This window comes from Fukomys damarensis, unplaced genomic scaffold, assembly GCF_012274545.1.
Source record: "Fukomys damarensis isolate Sample0158 unplaced genomic scaffold, DMR_v1.0_HiC HiC_scaffold_23, whole genome shotgun sequence".
In the NCBI taxonomy this organism is placed as follows: Eukaryota; Metazoa; Chordata; class Mammalia; order Rodentia; family Bathyergidae; genus Fukomys; species Fukomys damarensis.
Window position 1 is genome coordinate 47,033,821 of NW_022900935.1, and position 10,352 is coordinate 47,044,172.

Below are 10,352 nucleotides of genomic sequence, written 5' to 3' on the forward strand. Positions count from 1 at the left end.
CTGGGCCGGGGCGGGAGCCGGGCGTCCCTTGCGGGCCCCGCCGCCTGCGTCCTGTCCTCCTCCGCTCGGACTCTGGGTGGGTCCGGGTCTCGCTGACTTTCTTGCCTGCCTCTCCGGCGCTCTGTGGGCCTCACTGGCGCTGGCCCTGCTCTTCTCTGTCTGTGTCTCAGTCTCTCCTTCTCTTTGCTACTCTTTGCGTCTCTCTGGATCCCTGCCCCTCCCTCTCCATCTGTGACGGTCTCCCTCTCCTGAGTCTGAGCCTGGGGTGTGTGTGTGTGTGTTTGTAGGGGTTATGCCTCTGTCCCTGTGCATCTCTCCGAGTCTTTTCTCTGTCTCAGTTAACTCTCTGCCTCTCATTTCTTTCTGTCTTTGCTTTTGCATCTCCGAGTTTTTGTATGTCTCTTCCTACGTGTCTCTGTTTCTGTGGGGTCTCTCTGCCTCTCAGCCTTTCGCTGTTTTTCCTTGGTGGCCCCTGGGCGGCCCTTGGGATAACCCAGCGCTGGCTTTTGTTTTGTTTTGGCACCCAGGCCTGAGGGAGAGGTGAGAAGCGGAGGCAGAAATGGGGATGGGGCAGGGAAGTCCCTGTCCGAAGCCTCCCCTCCCCTCCCTCACTACCCTAAACCCTACCTGCCAGGTGTTGTGTGTCCAGGCTATATAGGCAGCTATGTACCTTACTGCATTTCAAATGGTGATACCTCGGTTTCTCCAGCTATGAATGGGGCCACTTTCCCCCTTGCTTTGGGCTTTGGCTCCCTATGCTACACGAGCCAGCTGACCTGACACTGCACCAACTCTGGAGTGGAGGTGGACAGCTGTTTTTTCTTTCCCTGGGTGGGACAAGACAGGCCCTGGGAAAGGCCTTAGCCTCTGCCTCGCTGGCACTGATGAAAGGTAGTGTGAGGCTCTAAACCTGCTGCATGCTGATTTCTCTCAGGTGTAGGGGATTGGTTTGGGACTCAGTTTTACCCCAAAGCCATCTATGTCCCTCCTGTTTAGGATCATTGACCTCTACCACGAATGTGAGAAAATTGAAGTTAAGAGAGGGTGTGAGGATTTTCTCGAAGTCACAGAGCAAGCAAGGCCACTGTGTCGAGTTCTTCTGTGGTGGTCTTGGACTTCAGCCTTGAGAGACAGGGGGTTTTGGAGGGGCTGCTGTGATTCTGAGCTGGTGCCAGCTGCCTTGGCCTGCCCTGAGGAGACTTTCACAGGGGAATTTCTGGGATGTCTCAGGCTGAGCTCCCAGGTGGTGGTGGTGGTGTGGCTGCCAGGGTCCTCAAATTCAATGACTGAGAGCCTGCCCGGGAGCAGACAGGTTAGGCTGGTGCTCAGGGATCCCCAAATGGTGTTTCTTCCTGTGCTGGGGTGGCTATAAGGTTGATCCCCTCTGAAGTGAGAGCTTGTCCTTTCCAGGAAGAGAGGGATAGGCACTGGGCTAAATGTCACTTCCTCGGCTAATGAATTGAGGTATACACATCTAGGGATCTGCAGCAAATGAGAGGTGAGGCTCTGAAACTTGGCTCATACACGTTGACTCCGGGATGGCTGAAGGCGAAGAGAATTAAACTGTATTACTTTTTTCCCCCCAGTACTGGGAATTGAACCCAGGGCTCCTCGCATACTGGACGGGCACATTGCTACTGAGTGACATCCCTGTCTCCTTTTTGTTTTTAGGCAGGATCTCAGTAAGTTGAGGAGGAGGTTCTATTCAGAGAGGTCAGCAGTGGTGGGGTGTGGTTTTGGGAAAGAGGTTTGGTTGCAAAATGGGATGGTAGTGATCCCTAGGGAATAGGCTCAAGGTTCCTGAGTTTGCTGCCTACCTCAGGAGTAAATGTGGATTTTGGACTCTGGGACTCGGGTTCATATCCCACCTCCAAGCCATAAGTTGCCTGTGAAATGTTGCAGTTCATATCTAATTCTGAGCTTTACATGTTAATGCTGGGGACACAGTGAAAACCAAAAGGGACAAATATAGCTAGGGCCAGATGTACTCACTGGGAAGACAATGAAAACTAAAACAAAAAAGTAAAGTACACAGTTTAGATAATGGCCAGTGCTGTGAATAAAAGGTGGAGGGTATGGGAGTATGGGTAGGGATACTGCCAACATCAGGATGGTTTAGGGAGGCCTCTTGGAGAGGATTCCTGGAGACTGATGAAGTGCAGTCGGGGCAGAAAGGAAGTAGATGCAAAGTCACTGAGCCGGGAGCCTGCCTTGTGAATTGGAAGAGACCTTTAAAAGGGCCTTGTGCCTGTGATCAGTTGAACCAGGGAGAGAATTGATGTTGACAGAGAGGGCCAGACAAGGAACACTTGCCTTTTACTGTGCGTGAGCCAGGAGCCCTGGAGGATCCTAAATAGAAGGGGAACTGGGAGCTGACCATGGTTTTCGTGGATTCTTTCTGGCCTCTGTGGGTAACAGACTGTAGCAAGCACTAGTCTAGGCAAGTGGCTGTGGAGCCTTGTGGGCTGGCATGGGATGTTGGGGGGGGATGTTGGGGGAGATGTTGGGGTTGGTGGCTGTAGGATGTGTGAAGAGTGACTTCTGTGTATCTTGAAGCTAAGCTAATGAGGCTCAGCAATAGATTGGACTTGGGGTGTGAAGGACAAAGATACTAGAACTAGCCTGTCCTGTAAAGCGGGAGCCTGGTAGGGTCCTCTCAAGGGTGTGGGGATTTGCAACACAAATGTTGCTGTGTGCCTTAGACTCTAGACTGTAGCCTGGGGCTAGCTAGTTAAGGTCAGGACATGGCAGTGCTGGTGGGAAAGGGAAGCCTTCATGAATCCTCAGGTGGATGGACAACTTGTCCTCAAATGGGTTCACTGTTTCCAGTGCTCAGTAGAGAACAAAAGAGTAAGCAATGGAAAACAGGCTTGGAGCTACTGTGGTCAGTTCAAGGCCAAACACCTAAGTGAAGCCAGTTATCCCCACCTGAACAGGGTGGGAGCCCTGTATGCTGGTTCCCCAGGGAGCCTCTCAGCTGGACACTATAGTATAAAGTTACCTGGCAGTTTCTGGGTGGGGAGGTAGGTGACACCTTCAGGGGTCAGACAGGAAGCTTTCTCTCTCTGGTTCTCAGTCTGCCTGTGCCCACCTGATCCTGGATGTTAACCTAGACCTCTTGTCTCCTTGCTGGGGCCATGTTTGAGGAGTGCACGGACTTCACATAAGACCCCAGCATCATGGCACCTTATCAAGCTTCATTCTGTGCCTCTAGGAATGGGGTACAGAATACCATGGGGCAGGTGGGGTTCTCTTCTGTGCCTTTACCTTTCTGAGCCTCATTTGGTTTGTTACTAGAGCCACGTGTATGGTGGGGTTGACGTGGATGTTGAGAATTTGGGGCTTGGCAAGGGTAGAGCCTATGTGAGCCACACACAGGAGAGTCAGGCACTCAGCAGCTGTCTCTCCACCAACTGGTACAGTCACCCATTTAACAGTTGAGGACATTGAGGCACTGAGAGCAGATGGGCCTGCTTTCATTCCCCAGTACGTCAGCAGCAGAGACTGGAGGCCACCTTCGGTAGGCTCTGGGTGGTTGGGGCTCCAGTGCCCAGGACTCTGTGTCCCCAGCAGCTCTCCCTCCCCATAGACCGTGGAGCATGGATTCCCCAATCAGCCCAGTGCCCTGGCCTTCGACCCTGAACTTCGCATCATGGCTATTGGCACCAGGTCTGGAGCCGTGAAGATGTATCCTTTGCAGCTGTGGCCCTGAGGCCCTTGTTGGGGCCACTTGTGGGCAGTTCCCTGCATGCCAGGGTCCCACCCCTGGTAGGTACTTTGTGGAGGCTGCGGTGGGTTCTGGGATCTTGGAGGCGGCTGGCATTGCCTGTGTGCCTGAGAAGCCTGGGATGACTCCCCTTAGGGACCATGGGATCCTTTAATGGGAGATGGGTGATGAGGGAGCTCAGTTTGCAGTGGCCACAGCTGTCCCTCACTGTTTCAGCCAGCCAGTTTCCTAGGCGACCCTGCCATTGTCCCAGCAACTGTGACTGGGAAGGCTGGGCCAGGGGGCTGGGCCATGAACCAACTGAGGGTGGTGGGTGGGCTGGGGGCCCTGGTAAGTTGGGTGCACACATGTGTAAATGTGAAGACATGTGTCCAGCCAAGGGGGTGGGGCAGTGCCAGGCTCAGCATGGTGAGTGCAGCTCGGCCCCCACCTGGATCCTGGCGACCGCACAATAGACTGTGTGAGCTGCACAAAGCGAGCATTTTCCCTGAAGGCCCAGGGTGGGGGTGGGGCACCGGCAGGCAGCTGAATGCCTCTCACCCATCCTGGAGAATCCCACCCCAACTGCTCTGAGGGAAACTGAGGTGCAGAGTCTGTCTGTATAGCAGCTGCTTGGTGAGCATGCCAACTCCTCCCCCTCCCTGTGTGGTACAATGGGTCCTCGTACCTTGGTTATGGAATCAGATGGTAGAAAATAAGTCAGTGCCCGAAGTGGGGGATTGGGTTAGGTAGAGACTTGTCATCCCTGGGTTGGGAGCATCGGACAGCAGGTGGGTGTGAAAGCCGGTGTTTGTGAACTTATTGCCTGCTCTAGGGAGTGCAGTAGGCAGAGATGTTCTCTCATTTCCTGTGGGACCTGGCCCCTTACCTGGCCTGCTGTTCTCACCCCTCATGGGTGCTGTGCCACCTTCACACACGTCTACGCAGCCTTTTCTCCATGTCACAAATATCCACATCTCACAGGGCCAGCACTGGCTCTGCTGCCAGACACCCTGAGCTGCCTCTCCTGTGGTGGGTCTCCTGTGTGAGTCTTTTCAGGCTCACAGAGAATCTGAAGTGCTGATAAGTACCCTGGGCCTCAAAGAGGAGGACACGGCCATGGGTCCCTTTTGCGTCCCTTTTCCCCGCAATCTGGATAGAGCCTCTGGGACTGGAAAACTGAGGCTGGAGAGACCAGCCCTGTTCTCAAATGCTGCCTCTGCCCCTGCAAGGCTGGCCCTGTCTCCTTAGTGACCCTGCTTTCTGCCCAGCTGCTCCTGCCCCCACCCTGACTTTTGTCCCCTCCTCTGTCCCCACCAGGCTCCTACAGGGAATCCCAGCTCAGACTCCAGGCAGTACATCTTGCCTTGTCACTGTGGCAGCATTTCTAAACCCTGTCTCCTGGGTCCCCTCTGCCCTGTTGTCTACCATCAACTCGAGTTGCTAGGATGCTGGGCACTGCCACCACGCACTTCCAGCAGGTCATCTGCCTTCTCTAAGTCTCTGTGTACTCATCTGTAAAGTGGGTGGGCTGGTGTCACTGCCCCCTTGCAGTGTGGACCATTGGCTACCTGCCTGGAAAAGGTTCCGAAGCCGTGGTAAGAGGCAGCTTGGAATCTTCTCTTGCCTTTGGGATTCACCTTGTGTCTCTGGCCTGCATGATCTCAAGCTGCCAGACTTGCAGGCACATGCAAATTCATTTGAGGCTGAAGTGTAGTAGTGCCCCAGCTTTGTGCCAGGTCTGGGGTAATTGTGCTGGGTGGGTTTTTATTCTCACTTCATCTGCAGTAGGCCCATTTTACAGATAAAGAAGTAAAGGTCCCATAGCAGTGTCCGGCTTACTGCAGCATTGTAGAGGCTACACTCTGAGCTGGTATACCTTGGGGGTATAGAACTGGAACTATTTCAGGGAGCGAGCCCCACTGGCTCTTAGAGATCTAGATAGGTAGGTTGGGGCAGGGTTTGTCGGAAGAGTCCCAGGGAAGAAGACTTGGTGTATTTCTCACACTATAGTTTTTTGGCCTGTGCCTGTGTGTTCCTGTCCTTAATCAGTCATCTTCAGCTATGGCGCACCTGGTGTGGAGTTTACAGGCCTACACAGAGATGCAGCCACTGTCACCCAGATGCATTTCTTGCCTGGCCAGGTGAGCTTCTGTCCCCCACTGGCCAAACCCTTGTGGTCCCCATGTCTTACCACCCATCCAGACCAGCCCAGTTTTGGTCTCTGCTCACCCTCTAGGGCCGCCTCCTGACTCTGCTGGATGACTGTAGTCTGCATCTCTGGGAGATCATCCACCATAATGGCTGTGCTCACTTGGAAGAAGCACTCAGCTTCCAGCCACCCAGCCGGCCCAGCTTTGAAGGTGTCAGGTACTGGAGAGCTTGTCTGGGGCTAGTGTGATGGGCAGGAGCACTCAGGGAAACCATTGAGATAGTGCCTGGCAGTGGCCAGTAGGCTAAGGTTCAGGGTGAGGGGTGCCTTGAGCACAGTCTTTAGCTAACCCTGCCTAGCTGAGAGTGCTCCAGACTTTCTGGGGTGCCACCCGACTGTGGGACCCTTTAGTGCCATGAATCCTATTAGACATACATGGTACACGCTAAACTTGGATCTGCAGCCTCCCGTTGTGTTCCCTACAGTGATGAGGCTCTGTAGGGGCTTGGCAGAGTTTAAACCAAGCTGGCATCAGCAAAGATCCTTAGCCCTTTGAATGGGTGAGGAGATGGGCCATTGTGTACATGGGTGAGTGAACAGGCAGGTTTGGGGGCCAGGGGGATCCTGCAGGCTGTCCTTGGTGAGGTTCATCAGGGTGCCCAGGTGTAGCTGAGTGGCCTGGCCCCAGCGAGAGTACAAGATACTTTCCCTTCCCAGCCTGGCCTGCAGTGGCTGGAATAGGGAATCCTGACCCAGGGACAGGCTCCCTGGCAGTCCTATCCTCTACTGGCTGGGGCTCTGCGCCCTACTGCAGTCAGGAGGCATCCTGAGGGCTGCAGCATCCTCAGGGCTGCAGCAGGATTCTTGCATGGGATTCAGGCATGCTGTGTCTGTCCTAGACCTCCTAGTCTTGGATGGGGCAATGCCTTGATTTCTGTCTTCTCCTAGTGGTGAGAGGAGCGGGGAGTCCCTCTCCAAGACCTGGGGACCTATTTTTATCCTTCTCCGTGCCGACATACTTATGAATAATTGAGTGTGCTAATTACACCACATTGTCGCCTTCCTGCGGTGCCCGCCTGCTCAGACCCTGTCTGAGTACAGAGGACTGGGAATGAGCCAGTAGTGAGGGCCTAGCCCCTCCATGCCTTCCTCAGCAGGTAGGTGGGCTTGTACCTCATCCTCTTCCCCTTATCCCTTGCAGTGTACCTGCCAGCCTCACCCGAATCACAGTGGTTTTGCTGGTGGCTGATGACATGGCTGCCCTGGGCACTGAGAATGGAAGTATCTTCTTCCTGGATGTCACCACCTTGACACTGCTGGAGGGACAGACCCTCAGCCCAGAAGAGGTTCTACGCAGGTGAGAGGCAGAAGGCTTCCCAGCATCCACTGTGCCTGAGAAATTCTCCCAATTCACAGTGGCTCTCTCTGCAGTGTGCCAGATGACTACCGGTGTGGGAAGGCTTTGGGCCCTGTGGAGTCGCTCCAGGGACACCTTGTGGACCCTGCTAAGATCCTCATTGGGTATAGCCGAGGCTTGCTGGTCATTTGGAATCAGGCTACACGGTGTATGGACCACATCTTCTTGGGGACCCAAGTAAGTGGGTGAAGCCTGCATCCCCTCAGCTTGGGCCCCTGCACACACCTGTCACTCACACCCGCCTGCTCCCATCTACAGCAACTGGAGAGCCTGTGTTGGGGGCGGGGCGGTAGCACCATCATCAGCTCGCACAGTGATGGCAGCTATGCCGTCTGGTCAGTGGAAACTGGCAGCGCCCTGACGCTGCAGCCCACTGTGGCCACCACACCCTATGGTGAGTGCTGGGGAAGCCTGAACTGGAGGGTGGTGACTGGAGGGCCACCTGGCCTTGGTGGGAGGTATGGTCAGGGTAGTGGGCCTTCTCCTGGGGAGCAGCAAGAGACGGCTGCAAGGCAGACCAGGACCGGGAGGTCTGACGCTGTCCCACCCCCCAGGCCCCTTTCCCTGCAAGGCCATCAACAAGATTCTATGGCGGAACTGTGAATCGGGGTAGGTTGAGGGAGAAGAATGTATGGGTTGGGGGCTATATCTGGCTGGGGGGCTGGAAGGGTGGGCTCTGGACACAGGTGAAGCACTTGCTGCACCATACAGTGTTCTCTGGTCTCAGGGAGCCGTGGGCCCACATGTTTCCTCCTTGCAGGGGCCACTTTATCATCTTCAGCGGTGGCATGCCCCGAGCCAGCTATGGTGATCGCCACTGTGTGAGTGTGCTGCGAGCCGAGACACTGGTGACGTTGGACTTTACCTCCCGCATCATTGACTTCTTCACAGTGCACAGCACGGGGCTGGAGGATGGTGTGTGCCTGCCCTGCCCCTTCCCCACCCTGTGCTGCCTGTGGCCCAGCTCACCCTGCCCCATCCTGTAGACTTCGACAACCCACGGGCCCTAGCCGTGCTGCTAGAGGAGGAGCTGGTGGTGCTTGACCTGCAGACACCTGGCTGGCCAGCTGTGCCTGCCCCCTACCTGGCCCCGCTGCACTCGTCCGCTATCACCTGCTCTGCCCATGTCGCTAACATCCCTGCCAAGCTGTGGGCCCGAATTGTGAGTGCCGGCGAGCAACAGAGTCCACAGCCTGCCTCCAGTGCTTCGGTATGGTCTGCAGTTCCCTGTGGGGTGAGGTCGTGGGGAAGCAGTTTATTCTTGGTGGAGGGCAGTGCCCAGGCCCAGAAATGGAAGTGGGAATGTGTTAGTATATGTAGGGAGCTCTGAATACCAGGGTGAGAGGGAGGAGAACTTTGTCCTGACCTTGCGCTCACATCTCTGCTGTCCTTCCAGAGCTGGCCCATCACCGGGGGCCAGAACCTGGCCCAAGAGCCATCACAGCGAGGGCTGCTGCTGACTGGGTAGGTTGGGGGAGATTGAGACCCTTCACACACCAAGACTAGTGTATTCCTGGCCCTGGCAGGTCTATATTGTCCCCTTGCCCAGAGTGGATTGGATGAAGCTTCCCTAGATCCTGTGCAAGGCCCTGCCCTGTTCTCCATTTGGCTGAGAACTGAGTTCCAGCAGACCCCAGGTCTCCACCCACCTGACCTGCCTGTCCTGGGACCGGAAAATCTGGGCTGGCCCACGCAGAACTGCCCAAGGCAGGTGCTAGAGAGCCCGACTGGGCCTGGCGGGTGCTGACGTGCCTGGTGACTCAGGCTCTGTCTACTTCCTACCCTGCCTTCCCTCCTGCCTACGATGGGCCTTTGATGCAGCAATGTGCCCTCCTTGATTGAGAATTTGCTGTGGCTCTCAGGGCTCCTGGAGTGAGTCCCAGCCTGCTCCAGTCACATTCCCTCATGCCCTGACTCTGGGTTCCCCCTCCTACCAAGGGCCTCACTTGGGTTCTATAGCTGTGCCCTGAAGCTGTGTCCTAGTTTGTATGCTCCTCCCTCTTCCCCTCCCTTCTTCCTCCTTATCTCCACAGTCTCCCTGCTCTTCTACAAATGTGGCTACTTGGTCCCTCCAGGGCTTCACCCGGTCTCTCCAGGGATTCCCTGCACTCTGCTCTGTGACTGCCTGCTTCCTATTTTTGGTGGCCTGCTCTGATTGCTGGGTGCCCTCAGTGGGGCCGAACCGCCCTTGTCTTCTATTCTGAGCCATTTCCTGATAATGAGGGGGGTCATTTCCATACTTTCATCCTGCTGCAAGGCCTAGATTACAAGTAATGGATGTGGTCTGGCATATAGTAGGCATTGAATCTGTGTTTGTCATATACAATAGGTGCTTTTTGTGGTAGCAGTAGGGTTCCAGCCAGTGTTTTGCATACGCAGTAGATGCTCATTGAGTGCCCACTGGACAAGTGGTACCAGGGTGTATAGGCCTCTGAGGGATGATCTGATGCCTGCCCTCTTTGCAGCCATGAAGATGGCACCGTGAGATTCTGGGATGCCTCTGGCGTAGCACTGAGGCCACTGTACAAGCTGAGCACAGCTGGCCTCTTTCAGACAGACTGTGAACATGTGGACAGCCTGGCCCAGGCCGCCGAGGACGACTGGCCACCCTTCCGCAAGGTGGGCCCCCTCCCCTGGCCTTAAGCTGGTTCAGGCTTTGTCTGGTGGTGTGACTCTGTCCTTTCCCCTCAGGTGGGCTGCTTTGACCCCTACAGCGATGATCCCCGGCTTGGTGTGCAAAAGGTGGCTCTCTGCAAGTACACAGCCCAGATGGTGGTGGCCGGCACTGCAGGCCAGGTAGGGCTGGTGTCCCCGAGTTGTGGATCTCAGGGAGAGCTTTTTGGGAAGATGAATGTGAAATGAAGGGTCTGGTGGAAGGAAAAAGGGACGGTCCTGAGCAGAAGTGCAGAGGTGGGAATAGGGTTCCACATAGGGCTGTCTGTGGGAGCACTAAGGGGAAGTGGACATGTCTTGGGGCCAAGTCAGGTTCTGGTGGGTGAACTATGGAGAGCTGAGGCAAAGCTGGGAACAGTGGCAGTTACTACCGTGCCTCTGGCACTTTTTTTTTTTTTTTTTTT

General features: G+C 55.4%; 1 protein-coding gene across 3 annotated transcripts in view; it reads left to right on the forward strand.

The window, feature by feature from the left end:
* Nucleotides 1-3,149: 3,149 nt before the first annotated feature.
* The window catches only part of Llgl1 (LLGL scribble cell polarity complex component 1), a 14,395-nt gene continuing 7,192 nt past the window's right edge, over nucleotides 3,150-10,352 (forward strand). The window contains exons 1-13 of one of the 3 annotated variants that reach the window (XR_782887.3): nucleotides 3,150-3,242; nucleotides 3,590-3,687; nucleotides 5,769-5,850; nucleotides 5,946-6,076; nucleotides 7,060-7,215; nucleotides 7,290-7,452; nucleotides 7,534-7,669; nucleotides 7,830-7,884; nucleotides 8,036-8,190; nucleotides 8,262-8,485; nucleotides 8,672-8,739; nucleotides 9,741-9,894; nucleotides 9,967-10,071. Coding sequence is in view for 2 of the 3 variants with exons in the window: in XM_010637431.3 (XP_010635733.2) it covers nucleotides 3,180-3,242; nucleotides 3,590-3,687; nucleotides 5,769-5,850; nucleotides 5,946-6,076; nucleotides 7,060-7,215; nucleotides 7,290-7,452; nucleotides 7,534-7,669; nucleotides 7,830-7,884; nucleotides 8,036-8,190; nucleotides 8,262-8,485; nucleotides 8,672-8,739; nucleotides 9,741-9,894; nucleotides 9,967-10,071 (1,590 nt within the window). In the remaining variant the exon portion in view is untranslated. The remainder of the gene's footprint in view (nucleotides 3,243-3,589; nucleotides 3,688-5,768; nucleotides 5,851-5,945; nucleotides 6,077-7,059; nucleotides 7,216-7,289; nucleotides 7,453-7,533; nucleotides 7,670-7,829; nucleotides 7,885-8,035; nucleotides 8,191-8,261; nucleotides 8,486-8,671; nucleotides 8,740-9,740; nucleotides 9,895-9,966; nucleotides 10,072-10,352) is intronic. The other 2 variants (XM_010637431.3, XM_010637432.2) reach the window with 2 other exon arrangements.